Consider the following 16,476-nt stretch of genomic DNA (forward strand, 5'->3'; position numbering starts at 1 on the left):
CAGTAAATTAAGAGGTATTCTTCGCACGGATAGAATTAGTTTTCTTATTTGAGGATTTCCTCATGAGATATGTTTTAATTTGTTGTTGGTTAATTCTTATTTTATTATATGCATGTGCTGTTTTTTCTTGCAGGTTGTCGCTTTGGTTTTATTTCTTGTAATTTTTTTGGCAAATTGTATTGTGGTTGGGTATCTAAGAAGTTTTCAGGCCTGGGTTTTGGTCCTTTCTGAATATTTGTAACTCCTAGATTTCGGATTGTAACTACGGTTTTCCTCCGCTATAAGTGATGGTTATCAATAAAATTGAGATACCGTCATTTTTTTAAAAAAAATCTCGATTTTTCCATTTACCTTCAATATTAATTACTCTTCAGTACTGTACAAATAACCAATGTTTATGACTCCTTTAGCCATACAGAACCTAAAACAGTACTTCCAAATTAACCTAACTCTAGCATCTTCGGTCCCCTACCATTGAAGGCTCTAGTTGGACCATATTAATCTGTTTCATGGATTTCAACTTTTTTCTTTATATACATGCTCAATTATTGCGACCTGTCAAGTGCATGGATCCTTTTCTTCCAACCTGGAAAGTGAGAAACCTGCCCATTGGCAAAGAATGCTTATAATGCAACTGTACCTTGTGCATATGCATGCATGGGAAGCATCCAAACATTTATTTGGCTCCAATGTCTATCATTCTTTTGTAGGCATTGCAGACTATAATTTCTTTCCACTCGTACCTTAAAGCAAAAGGCATTGGTATAACTAAACTGAGAACTTAGGTATTTTATGTTATGGGACATTTTAAAATTTTGTTATCATGAATGCCAAAAGTCTGTGGTCTGATTGGCATAACTGTCAGCCTCCAAGATGGAGGTCTGGAGTTCGAAACCCCCTCCCCCAATCAAAAAAATAAAAAAATTGTTACCATGAAGTTTTTTTACTATTTTTCAGAAAATAGATTGAAAAAAAGTAGGAAAATTTTCAATAAGAAAATTGCAAAATCAGTTATCTCCCACTAGCTGTGGTTGGGGAATCGCTTGCCCCCACCATCCATGACTTATCCTAGCCATGGGCCATACAATTTCTTAGCTGATATCCAATTTGTTTCAACCCCCCAATAATTCAACACCTTGCAAATGCCACCCTAATGAATAATCATTTTCCTCCATCTTTTCTGTTTGTTGGTTTTTGAATTTCAAAAATGCTTTTATTGTCCTCTTGAAAAGGGTGTCTCTAAATCGGTTTTTTCACCTGATAATTTATTTACATCATGAATTATTTGGAAAGAAAATTCCAACAAGTATTATATATATATATATATATAATATATATACATAGTTCAATAATTAGCTTAAGTTCATTGTATATTATCTTGTTTTGATGGTCGGCTCTGTTTTTCCCAAACCTATATCCCTAGTGGCATCAACCTCATGGTCTCAATCTTCTGCTGGAAAGCAATGGAAGCCATTACTTGAACACATTCTCAACGATCCAAAAATAGAGAGTGAAAATTATTAATTTCAGGTTGAAACTAATCTGTAGATAATTGCTCAAAGAATTCGAAGATTACAAACACAAGTAACACAAATGGCCATTTGTGTTACTTTTTATTAGGTTGCAGTTGGGTTTGTTGAGAGGTTCATGCATGGGGGAAGGAAATGAGCTTTCTCCAGATGCAGCATGGACCTATATTATTGTCCCTTGGGAAGAAGGCTGGCTAACTTTCATGATAAGAAAAAACTTATCAATCTAAGATGATTTTGAGACCTCACCACAACAATATCTCAGAAAAGTTTGTGGTGTCTACCACGTTTGTGGGTGCTGCTTTGTCCTTTTCACTCTCTGTATATCATATCATTCACTAAATAGATGGATAGTCTGTATGTGAAAACCTATGATAAACTACAAAAATTGCTATCAAACACTCGATCCAACTCATAAAAGGTAGTACAGTGAATTTAAGTTACTGAATAAATACAGAAATAAGAACCAAAAAACATCATTTGACATTGTTTGCAACAAATGAATGAATTTCTGATTTGGTCCTGTATGTATAGACTTGCATATAGCAGCATCTGTCAAGCAATGGAAATACCTTCTATACCTGTTAGTGATGATCTTATCCTCCATGTGTATGTTTTGTTTACTTGTGTTTATGTACTCATCTTCCTCCTGTGGCTAGATAATTTATGACTTCTAGCAAACTGCCAGCTATGTGAAGAAAATCTAGTACTACTACATATCGTTGTCACTGCTGATATTCTTTTCTTCTCTACCTTTGGTTAGTATCTCAAAGCAGGCCAGCTAAATCTATATACTCCTATTTTTATTAATATATACTAGAAAAAAGAGTAGGGAAGATGTTGGTACAGAGAGCTGCCTTCCGTCCTTTCCTATTGTATCTCTTTCAATACATTATACGCCTGATCTCTGATAATGCAGCATGTGCTATTATTGAGTAATGCTACAAATAGTCGTGGAGTGCGCAAGCACCATGCAGTCGCTTTGAAAAAGAGTGAGATTCACTATTAAAAAATTAATTTTTTCTTGTGAGTCTCATATTTATTCATTTTTTTCAAAGTGATTGCGCAGCGTTTGTATACTCACGACTGCAACTATCATTTCTCACTAATATTTCCCATTGATTTATGCAGTCAGAAAGACTATATATTATATTTGTAGAGAAATGATATTTGCTGTCATGAAGTACACTAGTGTTGCGCACTCTTTTTGAAAGAAGTGAGTAAATATGAGATCTACATAAAAAAAAAATTATTTTTTTTAATAATAAACTCCACTCATTTTCAAAATGAGTACACAGCACTTGTACAAACAATGACTGTATCAAACATTGCTCTTGTATCTATACGATACAAAACAAGGTACATGGTACTAAATATGCCAATAATTCGACAGGAGACAACCCTTTTGTGTCGTAAATAACTGCAATCCAGTTCCCTTCATTCCCAAAATATTTGTATGACTAAGTTCTTTCCACCCATTTCTGTATTTAAAACCACAAAACGGATCAGTCACCTTGGTCCCTGGCTGTCGATTTACTTTTCCACAACCATGGCAAGTCACTCATGAAGTTTGTGAAACGGTTTAAACTTTCAAGAGTACATCTTCTACCCTTTCTTCCACTAAATTTGGATAAATCCAGAAGCATTTAATCAGTATCCCTTTATCTATCATGAAGAAAACATACAGATAGATTTTGAGAGGCCGGTTTTGTGAGATTAGATGAGTTAGAACAGTGGAGGAGTACTCAACTCATGATGTCGAGCAATGCAATCACTATTCTTTTCTTGTCTCTCAACATCTTTATGTTTCCAGCCATCTCTGCCTTGAACCGAGAAGGTCTGTCTCTACTTTCATGGCTTTCAGCCTTCAATTCATCTTCCTCTGCTACATTCTTCTCTACATGGAATCCAAACCACCATAACCCATGCAAATGGGATTATATCAAATGTTCCAATGATGGGTTTGTTTCAGAAATCATGATAACCTCCATCAATCTTCACACAAGCTTCCCCACCCAGCTCCTCTCTTTCAACCATCTCACTGCACTTGTCCTTTCAAATGCAAACCTCACCGGAGAAATCCCACCTTCAATAGGAAACATGTCTTCCCTGGTCACCTTGGACCTCAGCTACAATGCTCTATCAGGGAACATCCCAACCGGAGTAGGAAAATTATATGAGTTGCAGTTATTGTCACTGAATTCAAATTCCTTACAGGGTCCAATTCCAACTGAAATCGGGAATTGCTCAAAACTTCAACAGCTTGAATTGTTTGATAACCAGCTCTCGGGAAGGATTCCTGTAGAACTAAGCAATTTGTCAGGTCTGGAAGTATTCCGTGCTGGTGGAAATCAAGGAATTCATGGTGAAATCCCAATGCAAATATCAAACTGTAAAAGACTAGTTTTTATCGGTCTTGCGGATACAGGTATTTCAGGACAGATTCCAAGCAGCTTGGGAGACCTTAAGAATCTCCAGACGCTTTCAGTCTACACAGCCAATCTCACGGGCCAAATCCCGACAGAAATTGGTAATTGCTCATCCTTAGAGTACTTGTTTCTATATGAAAACCAGCTGTCCGGAAAGATTCCTGATGAATTGAGTCTGCTGAAAAACCTCAAAAGGGTGTTATTGTGGCAGAACAGTCTAAGTGGAAGCATGCCTAAAACTCTTGGAAATTGTTCAAATTTGATGGTTATCGATTTCTCATTGAATTCCCTCAGTGGTGAGCTTCCTGAGTCTCTTTCAAATTTAGTCACATTAGAGGAGCTCCTTGTGTCTTACAATAATATTTCTGGCAAAATACCATCAACTATCAGCAACTGTTCAAGTCTGAAGCAACTTGAATTGGATAACAACAGATTTTCTGGTGAAATTCCACCTGCCATAGGACAACTAAAAGAACTTACTCAATTTTTTGCCTGGCAGAATCATCTTCTTGGTAGCATACCAACTGAGCTAGCCAACTGTGAGAAACTTCAAGCACTGGATCTTTCACACAATATGCTCACTGGGTCAATTCCATATTCTCTCTTCAATCTCAAGAACTTAACCCAACTGTTGTTAATATCAAATAGAATATCAGGTGAACTTCCACCAGATATTGGCAATTGCACCAGCTTGATCCGTTTACGGATGGGATCGAACAACTTCACGGGTCAAATACCATCAGAAATTGGGCTCCTACATCGTTTGAGCTTTCTTGAGATGTCAGACAACCAATTTACAGGAGAAATTCCTCCTGAAATCGGCAACTGCACTCAACTAGAAATGATTGATTTGCATGGAAATGCACTCCAGGGCATGATTCCTTCGTCATTAGAATTCCTTGTTGGTCTAAATGTTCTTGACATTTCCATGAATAGAATAGGAGGTATAATTCCTGAGAATCTGGGCAAGCTTACGTCCTTAAACAAACTGGTAATCCGTGGGAACCACATTACCGGTTTAATCCCTGCATCACTTGGCCTCTGTAGGGATTTACAGTTGTTGGATATGAGCAGCAACGAGATCACTGGTTCCATCCCAGAACAAATTGGTCATCTGCAAGGATTAGATATTCTCTTGAATTTGAGCAGGAATTCTCTGACTGGTGCCATTCCAGAGAGCTTTTCAGATCTTTCAAAGCTTGCCAACTTGGATCTCTCTCACAACATGCTAACAGGAAGCCTGAGAGTACTCGGCAATCTCGATAACCTAGTATCTCTAGATGTCTCAAACAATAATTTTTCAGGTCTCCTACCCGATACTAAGTTCTTCCGCGACCTGCCAGCCACAGCGTTTTCTGGTAATAAAAAACTCTGCATCGACAGAAGTAAGTGTCGCATAAATGAGAATCTTCACGGAATGAGATTTGCCGGAAAACTTATAATCTATGCTCTTCTCAGTTTAACTATAACAGTGGTGGTAGTGATTTTTGGACTTTTTCTATTTAACAGAGTCCGAGGAACCACATTTGAGAAGAATGATGAAGAAGATCATGACTTGGAATGGGATTTCACCCCATTTCAAAAGATTAGCTTTTCCATAAATGATATTGTCACAGGGCTGTTGGATGCTAATGTTGTAGGAAAGGGTTGTTCAGGCATTGTTTATCGTGTTGAGACTCCAAGAAAGCAGGTTATCGCAGTGAAGAAGCTATGGCCAGTGAAGAATGGGGAGCTTCCAGAGAGAGACCTGTTTTCTGCAGAAGTTCAGACTCTTGGATCCATAAGGCACAAAAATATAGTGAGGCTTCTGGGATGTTGTAACAATGGAAAAACCAGATTGCTCTTGTTTGATTACATCTGTAATGGTAGTTTGGCTGGATTGCTCCATGAGAAGAGACTGTTCTTGGACTGGGATGCTAGGTATAAGATCATACTGGGAGCAGCTCATGGTTTAGCCTATCTTCACCATGACTGTATTCCTCCAATAATTCATCGTGACATTAAAGCTAACAACATCTTGGTAGGCCCACAATTTGAAGCGTTTATAGCAGATTTTGGCCTTGCAAAACTTGTTCAATCTTCAGAGTGTTCAAGAGCTTCCAACACAGTCGCTGGTTCTTATGGTTACATTGCTCCTGGTGAGTGTAAATGCTTCAGGTTCTTCTCAAACTACAGCAGCAAGATAATCATGATTACAAATTAAAGAAACGTAATCAAGAGTTTATTTTTTTTCTTCCAAAGATTAACTTCTATTCCAGACAATTTTGGTATCAGGTAGTAATGTTCAACATCTTTATGGTGTTCTAAATTACTCTTTGAAATATTCGTCAAATTATATTCAGTTCTAATCATTTAAGCTGGCTTAAGTAAATCTTTAATCACTTCAACTCTTTATAAATTTGAGTTTTTTAAGTCATCTTCCCTATTTCGTTCTGAACTTAGAATATGATATCCTTCTGCCACCTCAAAGCACAAACTTTAATCTATGCATCTGGTGATGTTTTCTTCCTATAATATTGTGGAAGGTAGTCTAATTTATGCTAACTACAGCTTGTCCGAATTGCAGAATATGGATACAGCTTGAAGATCACAGTAAAGAGTGATGTGTACAGCTATGGCGTGGTGCTCCTAGAGCTCTTAACCGGGATGCAACCAACCGATAACAGGATACCAGAAGGTGCTCACATCGCCACCTGGGTTAACAGGGAATTTCGAGAAAGAAAAAGAGAATTCACTTCAATTCTTGATCAACAACTAGTTTCGCGATCCGGAACACAGATTCAGGAGATGCTTCAAGTGCTTGGGGTGGCTCTACTATGCGTGAACGCTTGCCCAGAGGAAAGGCCAACGATGAAAGATGTAGCAGTGATGCTCAAGGAAATCAGGCACGAAAATGAGGATGTTGGAAAACCAGACTTGCTTGACAATGGGGAAGCAACCAACCCAAAAGCAACAGTCCAATGTTCTAGCTTCTCTAGATCATCTGAACCTCTAATCAGATCACCCATCAAATTTCCATAGCATCCCAACATCTAGAATGTAGTTCATTGATATTTTTTCTTTCTAAATTACAAATAACGAAGTAATTCAAGTAGATTGATTGATGTTATTATGTTGTAGAAAGAGGTTATCACACTTAATTTCTTTGTTGTAATTGCTTTAATTTCTTTGTTGTAATTGCTTCATTCAGTTTGGAGTGCTTCTGTCATTCTATTTTCACTGCAGATATAATGCACATATGCCAAAGTTTAAGTGCATCTTTGTAAGAACTCACAAATTTTATTATAATAATATCAATAAACAATTTGTAGCAACTCCTTCCCCAACCCGAGAAGCACTTCTCAACTCTCACTGCAACAGTTAAAACTTCAAAAAGTGCCGAGAAACAATTCAAAAAATTTAATTTTTTCAAATCTCAAAATAAAAATAATATTAAAAAAATATATTCTTATAATATTTTATTCAACTTTCAAGTTTTATCTCAATTTATCTCATCTCATCTGCGAAAACAAACGAGGCCTCAGTTGATCTAATGGTTGATGGGTAATGCCACGTCACTACCATGTGACGGGAGTGAGATGAATTGGTATATAGCATATCTCATTCATAATGCCAGCCCTAGCTTTTCATAATTGTTTTGGTGAAATCTAGACTTCAAATACCAAATGCATGCAAATTACATATAAACAGAACAAAAGATGCTTATAACACAGGTCACAGGGAGTAAAGAAATATGAGCAAAACACTACAATGCCGAGGAATCAAATTAACATGGCTATGCAAGCAAGAGTAGCTTTCAACTTGGGAACCAAGGGAAACAGACACAAGCCCAATACCAATGGATTGATTGTCTGTAGGGGGGGCTGAGCCAATGAAAAAGCCATGGTGGTGACACACATTTGGAGGGCATGAGAGGTATAGAACACAACAAATAGACCCCTATCCTTTTCAGCTCTCCCCAATTATTATGTTTCAGATATAAAAGAGTATTCAAGCTCCATGTTCTTGAAAGGATACATTGCTTTTAGTCATGTGCATCAGACTGTCTTAGGCCCACAGATTGTTCACTGTACTCTATCAAACTCCAATGGCTAAGATTGCAAGCAACCCCTCCCCTAAAGTAATCATTCTTGTGAAACTTCTTAAGCAATTACATTTGATTGTAGTTGAGTTCATCTGGTATCAGCAAAGCAAGTACACATCCTTGTAAGTGGTAAGCCCTTGTAACAATTGACGTGTAACAAAAAACAAACAAAAAATAAAATAAAATAAATCCAACCGAAGATTTTAAACTGCTGTAACTCGTGGACATTGAGGTGAGAATTAGCTTGTTTACACCTTTTCAGCGGGAGAAATATTTTAACCATAAAAAAATTTTATAAAAATTAACTCATAAATTGACGTAGTTTGATGTGTACGTTAAATTATAAAATTATTTTTATTATAAAATAAATCTAACATATCATTAAAAGTCATGTTAATTTATGATTTACTTTTATAAAATCTTTTTTGTAATTATAGCAATTCTCTTTTAGCAATACTTATTAGCAAATAATAATTAATTAGGTTATAAGCCTTCTCTCATAGTTTCTTTTACAACAACAATCGTTTGCTTGATCTTAAAAAACTTTATTGGGGTGTCTTGATTGACCATTAAAGTACGGAAACATTAGTGTAAAGAAGACTAACAATACTTTTCACAACATATTTTATAATTATATTTTAAAATTAATAATATTATTATAAAATATTATATAAAAATAATATCACTTTACAAAAATATCTTCATTTTATATCATATATTACGAAAAGGGTGCGCATATCATTACTCAATTGGGATCATTAACTTTAAAATCTGCATTAATTGTCGCTGTCAAAGCTGACAATGTACCTTAACATATCAATCATCTAGATGTGACTTCCACATGTGTTTAAGGGATTATCTCAAAGAAAATATGAACATTATTCCTATCGTGATTCCTATGGGTGTGTTGTTACTGTTGTATGCATGCGTGCATGACGTGTTTCAGCACCTTCTGTCAAATTCCATTTGATAGTAACATGGTTGCAGGTGTGATTGAAGAGATATTTATGTTTGGGCAATGTAAAAGAGATGGTTTGTAGTTTTGGGTTTCCAAATTTCCTGTATTATTAAATAACAGCTTATTCCTAAGGTATAACAGAGCCATAGGAGTCTTGATTTTAAGGTCAGCACCATCACAAAACAGCTGCCAAATTTTAGCATGAGTTCAAATGCTAACATCTATGAGACACAGCAAACAAGATAACAACTAAGAGATAACTGAGTAGACATCTCTTACATCAGCTAGCAAAATTCAACCCAGCCTTGAAGGAGGATGTGCAAATAGGGTTATTGGTGACATCAATGTTAGTTCATAATTTTTTTTTATAAGTAATAAGAAGTTTTATTGAAACAAGTAAATAGGCATAGTCTAAGTACACAGGAAGTATACAAGCAAAAATACCTAAATACAAACTAAGAGCTAGTAAAAGCTAAAAGAAAATCATGAAAATTATCTCATTCAGAACGATTACATTCGCCCAAAGACATAAAAAGATCCCAAGAATTTTTAAAAGATCCCAAGAATAACTCATGCAATACCAAAACCCCGGATGTGTTAGAACAATAATTGCCTTCATGTTAGGGTTTATGTACCCATAATACCAGCCTTCACATTTATTCGTAGTGCATCTGAATTAGAATCCATTTGTAGTCCATCTCGAAGCATATAAGAAGATATCAACATTTATCAAAAACCTCAAAGAGTGAGAGTAGGTTGCAGGAGTATCTAAATGGGCATTGCAGAACTGATTGTTGGAATAAAGGACCATCAGAACAGGCAAACCAGAAATTTTCATCTGACAGCCGTCATCCAAATGAAAATACTCAACACTGGAGAAAACCATTCAGATGCACTATAAGTACAACTTATATTAAATAATCATATACAAAAGTATCAACTATTACATCATTTCTTGCCTTTTACACCTTGAGAAATCCAAAATGCTAAAACAAGAAGGCTGAGAAATTAACAGAAACAAGAAAAATATTACATATTATATCAAAATGGTAATAATTCATTACATAAGAGGCATCGATACCTGAAAGAAATAATTTCTTCATTGATTTGTCTCAAAGAAGTTCAAACTAGAGATTACAGATCGCCAATTTGTCCCAGAGGCCACTTTATGCTGCATCCAACACTCTAGCAGATAGGGGAAAATAGATTTCAACCATGTAATTAAGTCTTTAAAGGCTTTAAAGATGTTTGATGAAGGAAGAAAAGTACAGTGTATTAGGTAAGAAGATACCTGGGTTCAGGTATCTGAATTGATGGCACTAGCAATTTTTACACCAAATGCGATTAATAGAGGCTCTGTATGCGCATCAACAAGAATGTAGCACTTTGACAAAAACCAAACAGAACATACGATCACATGCAAATGTGTAAATGATTTCCAAAATAAAATGAAAATAAGAAGCCGCGGGTTGAGATTGACAGTAGCCTACCTCATCACATAAATATGGAAAGAAATAGTTAAGCAGCTTTGCTTCTACTGCCATGAATTGTGATCCATCCTGTGAGGAGCTTTATATGTTGGAGAAATCACCTACTAGCAACACAGATCAAGTCCCTACTTATGGTTCAAATTTTTAACAAATGGGCAGTGGTTTCAAATAAACATAACCTACATTACATCTCTGATGGAACAAATATCATCGATGCTCAATATTGTTTTCTATAGAGAAAGAGAGAGAGAGAGAGAGCACTTTACTACTATTTCTTGTTAAACAAAACTACCATTTATAAGGACTGGCCATTTTGTGGTAATGGTCATGCTTTATGGGTTCATGGAGCTGAGCCAGTCATAATGCAGGAGTTATGTACACCCCGGTCTCACATTGAGAAAAGGAATAACTCACAAATAATTAGTATGTTATAAAGGTAGTTATGAGTACTAAGTCTCACATTGGCTATTTATTAGGTATAACTGGACTTTATAAGTGATTCTAGGAAAGTTTCAAATTGACTAGTCTTTTCAGAGTTATAGCACAAACATGGCTAGCGCTTTCCTTGGATCATTACATATGGTATCAGAGCCACCTTTTAATTATATGACAATTAGCTACATACTAGATGAAACTGCACTTTATAATTATTTCCAGGAAAGTTTCAAACTGATTAGTTTTTTTCAATAGCGCACAGTGGCTAGAGCTTTTCCTGGGTTGCTACATATTATTGGAAGTTAACAATTCATTCTCCCTCATAACAACCTGCCTAATTAATATAAGCGGTATTAAACTCTGGCTGAGCAGATAATGCTGATCCTTTACATGACGCAAAGTTCACACTTCTCATAAATACTCCTGTCGTTTAAAAACAAACTCTCATTGAGATGGAGCATTCTCTTAAAACCCTCAAGAGTTGACTCTTAAGTTTTAGAAGCCAACAACTATATCTTTTCTTTTGTCTAATTTTTTGAGTAAACCATAGGCCAATTAGCAATCTGGAATTTTAGCCCCATTAAAAACCTAAGATCGGATATGATGTGAGTTTTGTTCATTACCAAGATTCTTGGCATGTATTTTACACTTGCATTGTGAATATGATTAGGTAATACGATTCCAGACTAGCTGACCTAAGCCAAAGCACATATTCAGCTGTCAAGGCATTATTAGCAGGACTCATCAAATTTATGCTCCTCATGTAGATGACGCCAACCAATTCCTCTTTTTTGTTTAGGTTCTTCATGATTAACAGCCCACTATGTGAAACAGTTTGTCGCCCAATATCCAACGGTGGTCTGGGTATTAGAAATGTGAGGACTTTCAATCGGCCATTACTCGGCAAATGGTTGTGGAGATACAATAAGGAACTGGAAGAAGCCTTGTGGAGAGGGGTGATTGGGTGCAAATATGGCGATATTTGGGGGGATGGCGCACTAAAGAAGTTAGAGGAGCTGATGGAGTGGGGTTGTGGAAACACATTAGAAGAGGATGGGTGGTTTTTTTCCGTCACACTCGTCTTCTGATGGGCAATGGATCCAGGATTAAATTCTGGAAAGATATTTGGTGCAGAGATACTGCTCTACAAGGTGTATTTCCCTCATTATTCCAAATTGCCAGTGTCAAAGAGGCTTCAATAGCGGAGGTTATGGGAATATCAGGTGAGCAACTTCATTGGAATATCAGTTTTGGTAGGGCCGCGCAAGATCGGGAGATGAACAGTTTTACTGATTTTTATAGTCTCCTGTACTCCGTGAAGCCAAGCAATGTACAAGAAGATGGATTGTGGTGGGTACCCGCCGAGAAAGGTGCCTTTTCAGTTCATTCATTTCATAAGGCTCTTACCCAAGACCCCACCATTCGGTTCCCTTGGAGAAGGATATGGAGACACAAGGCGCCCCCCAAAGTAGCTTTCTTTGTGTGGACAGCATCTTTGGGCAAGATTCTCACAACTGATAATTTGAGGAAGCGAAGAATTATTATAACAGATTGGTGTTGTATGTGTAGGGGAGGGGCAAGTCGGTGGATCACCTCTTGTTACACTAGGAGATAGCACGGGCTTTATGGGATGGGGTGCTGGGTAGAGTAGAGTTGGGTTGGGTTATGCCAAAGACCGTGGTGGCAGCTTTGGCCAGCTGGCCAATTATTGGAGAGGTACATTCAGCAGTCTGGAAGATGATTCCAATGTGTATCATGTGTTGTCTATGGCAGGAACGTAATGCGCGGACATTTGAGGATAAGGAGAGATTGCTAGAGGACCTTATAGCTTTATTTTATAGCACGTTATGTACTTGGTCCAATGCTGTTGATTTCAATGGCATGGTCCTTCATGATTTCCTTGTCTCCCTTGCACTAGTCAAGGTTGTCTCTTGTATATACTGGGCTAGACCTATTCTTGGAGTAATATAATTTGTTTACTTATCAAAAAAAATTATTAACAGCCCACTGACAGCCATTTCATTGAACAAGGGTTGTTCTACAGTCCCTACCAATGACCTTACTTCAAGCTACCATGAGGAGTCTAAACAGGTCTATAGAGGGAGGTTGTAACACCCCGAGTCCAAAAGTGTGATTTATTATTATTATTATTATTATTATTATTATTATTATTATTATTATTATTATTATTATTATTATTATTATTATTATTGTTATTGTTATTGTTTTTGTTATTGTTATTGTTATTGTTTTATTAGATATGTCTTGAGGTAGTAAATAGTATGATCATATAAATGTATGCGTATTGTGAATATTATTGTCATATATGAAAATATGATGTGCTTATGATGGTTATCTACGCTACACTAAGAGACAAGCCAATGTTAGATTCCTTTCATGATCTTGAGGGAATATGAGATTATGCTTGAATGAATAAATTTGTTTGATTAATTGAATGTTACTAAAAATCGTATGAAAGCAATGAGATATTCATGTAGTAATTCAAGTAAGTATGCCATGTAATAGAATAGCCATATTATGCGAGCCATGTTCATGTAGTACTTAGATTGCGTATGCCATGAAATGTCATAAAATATTCAGATCATATTATGTTATGCCATGTATAAGAAAGTACCATGTTATGTTATGCCATGTATAAGGAAGTGTCATGTTATGCTATGTCATGCTATACCATGTTCAAGAATATGACATACCATGCTATGATATGTACAAGAATATGACATATTATGCCATGTTATGCTATGCCATGTACAAGAATATGCTATGTTAGAAATATTCATGAAAACCTAATAAATTTTCATGCATTAAGGAAGTTAAGAAATATTACGGTGCCACGGACTCAAGCGTGGTTAACCATAAGTTAAGTGAAACACGGACCCAAGCGTGTTTCACTCCATGTTATGCAAGTTAAGTGAAACACGGACCCAAGCGTGTTTCACTCCATGTTATGCAAGTTAAGTGAAACACGGACTCAAGCGTGTTTCACATCATGTTATGCAAGTTAAGTGAAACACGGACCCAAGCGTGTTTCACTCCATGTTATGCAAGTTAAGTGAAACACGGACCCAAGCGTGTTTCACTCCATGTTATGCAAGTTAGGTGAAACACGGACCCAAGCGTGTTTCACTCCATGTTATGCAAGTTAGGTGAAACACGGACCCAAGCGTGTTTCACTCCATGTTATGCAAGTTAGGTGAAACACGGACCCAAGCGTGTTTCACATCATGTTATGCAAGTTAGGTGAAACACGAACCCAAGCGTGTTTCACTCCATGTTATGCAAGTTAAGTGAAACACGGACCCAAGCGTGTTTCACTCCATGTTATGCAAGTTAGGTGAAACACGGACCCAAGCGTGTTTCACTCATGTTATGCAAGTTAGGTGAAACACGGACCCAAGCGTGTTTCACTCCATGATATGACAAGATAAATAAGATATTATGCATTCACGATTACATGTTTGCCACGATTATGTATGCTTCCGCTTTTGGTCAATGATTAAAACATCTGCTATGTGAGTCTATAATGATATACGTATGTAAAATCCTTCAGAAAGTCATGTTACGTGTTTGATTGTAATCTATGAAGTTGTAGGTATGTTTTGAAGAGTCTCATAGAAATGAAATGTATGTTACAAAAATTATATTTTACGGTATGATGTGCTACTTACTGAGTATTCGACTCATTTTGTTTGTTTGTCTTCTTGTTTTCTTCTATGTCTAATTCTCGCAGATGATGTCTATGATGATGCAGAGTTGGATGGCCAGGAATAGATCTAGTACAAAGACTTAGGAATGAATAAGTGATGTTCACACAAGAATTAGATTCCTTTTTATGTCATTCATAGGATTAGTTTGTGTTCTTTTATTTTACGTTTAGTTGTTAAAACAATCATGTTCAATCTAGTTTTAACGTTTTGATGAATTTCAATAAATGAGGTATTTCTGGATATGAATCTCTTTACCGGGCACTAAGTTATAAATGCTAATAACATCTCTATCCTACGGGAACGGGGTGTTACAGAGGTTGAGCAAGTTTATCGACAGCCCCCTGCAATCATGTCTTTTTCTATCATTTCATACCTTCTTTCACTTGAGTGACCAAACATAATATATTTAAAATACCCCCCCCCCCCCCCCCCTGAACTGATGATGATGTTTCACTATCAATATAAAACTAATAATTGTGTTTAATTTAAGCAAACTAAACAAATTTTTTAACCCTGTTTGGACACCAATAAATAATATTTCAATCTATGTTTCAATTACAGCTTCACAAGGAGAGGCTTGGTTGAGAATCTTGAGCTTGCGTGATGATTCTAGTGTTTGCACGGATGGTGAACCGGACCTTTCTTGAGTCATTAAGCCCTGGAGAGGAAAGATGGTTCTAGTTAGAGCTGCTTGGGTGGCTTTTTTCTACCACATTTGGCTACAAATGTTTTGTTGTCCTCACACAAACCCAAATGTTAATGAAGCCACAATCAGGCACTCAACCTTAGTCCTAGGCATGCAGGTGTTGAGGTGGGGGTGCTATTTGAGCTAGATGTAATTGACAAGTAATTTGAGAATGCCTATAGAAACCCGAGGTTGGTTTGATGGAGTTCATTTGTCATTGATTGTTAATTGAATGTTCTCTGGTCTAGTAAAGTTTTCTACTACAAGATGCAACATTCTTGTATCCGCACTCTCCTATCGTCCTTCGCATTCAAATGAAGCCTGATCGAAAACCTCACACACGTCTCACTTCAAAGATTTTCACCGGAGTACAGAACACTCAGCATTTACTTACACTTTAACATTCAAATAGGTTGATAAAAATGCTAGCAAACATCAACTATCAAGCATATAAAATCATTGGAAATCATCAACATTAAAGAGCAATGTATAATTGCAACATGAAACCAAAACATACCGAACAAAAATTGAAATTATTACCGGTATATCAAGATGTGATTCGAAGTATTCCAATTTCCACACTTTCCCAGGAAGTGACTCTGGAAGCTAAACCAACCAAAACTTTATGGATTAAGTTGCAAGTCAATTTGGAGAAATTAGAATGACCCAATACACATATAATAATGACTGAAATAAAGAACTTCAAAATGGGGATATCTGAAGCCTAAGGAGACACCTTTGGACTCAGTTCTAGCAGCTCTAACCACAGGCTTTCTTGCTGGTAGAGTGGTCCCGAGCTGCATCGAATTAAAACACACTTTAGAGTAAGATAAAGTGTATCTAAATCGGTTGGCCAACGGCGCTAAAGTGGATGGTAGCCTGGTAGGTGCAGTACTCGTGCGCCCGCCGAAGCCATTGTCGATGATGAATGAACTCCGAGTCACGAAGAGCCTGGCATGTTGATCCTTTTGATGATAAGGATATAAACGTCATTAAGTGTAAGGGTTAAGGGTATTTTTGCAACTTCAAGATTCTTCCAGTCTCCAAGCAGGCCCGGGAGGCCCATTGAGTTCATGGAGGGAATGAATGGTTTCAATGGGGCGAACCATCTTGGGCCTGCCAGATTAGGCCCAATTAC

At 36.8% G+C, this 16,476-nt stretch overlaps 1 protein-coding gene and 1 long non-coding RNA gene across 6 annotated transcripts; one reads left to right on the forward strand and one right to left on the reverse strand.

The window, feature by feature from the left end:
* The first annotated feature begins 2,905 nt into the window (after window positions 1-2,905).
* LOC109005393 (receptor-like protein kinase 2) lies at window positions 2,906-7,118 on the forward strand. Of its 2 annotated transcripts, none has more exons than XM_018984322.2 (2): window positions 2,906-6,096; window positions 6,509-6,646. In XM_018984322.2, the coding sequence occupies exons 1-2, from the start codon at window positions 3,282-3,284 to the stop codon at window positions 6,559-6,561; spliced, it is 2,868 nt and encodes a 955-aa protein (XP_018839867.2). In that variant the 5' UTR covers window positions 2,906-3,281; the 3' UTR covers window positions 6,562-6,646. The 2 variants fall into 2 exon arrangements, with proteins under 2 accessions (XP_018839867.2, XP_018839866.2); XM_018984321.2 differs by having other exon boundaries at window positions 2,911-6,096; window positions 6,525-7,118.
* A 2,319-nt stretch (window positions 7,119-9,437) lies between these two features.
* Window positions 9,438-16,286, reverse strand: LOC109005380. 4 transcript variants are annotated; one of them, XR_004801728.1, is made up of 6 exons: window positions 16,075-16,286; window positions 15,879-15,944; window positions 10,491-10,594; window positions 10,292-10,384; window positions 10,082-10,185; window positions 9,438-9,872 (listed from the first exon to the last, which is right to left on the reverse strand). It is a non-coding gene; the product is annotated as an uncharacterized LOC109005380 (long non-coding RNA). The 4 variants fall into 4 exon arrangements; XR_004801729.1 differs by lacking the exon at window positions 9,438-9,872 and having other exon boundaries at window positions 9,892-10,185; window positions 10,491-10,591; XR_004801730.1 differs by lacking the exon at window positions 9,438-9,872 and having other exon boundaries at window positions 9,892-10,185; window positions 10,292-10,356.
* Between the last annotated feature and the right edge of the window lie 190 nt (window positions 16,287-16,476).

Source organism: Juglans regia, chromosome 6, assembly GCF_001411555.2.
Source record: "Juglans regia cultivar Chandler chromosome 6, Walnut 2.0, whole genome shotgun sequence".
Lineage (NCBI taxonomy): Eukaryota > Viridiplantae > Streptophyta > Magnoliopsida > Fagales > Juglandaceae > Juglans > Juglans regia.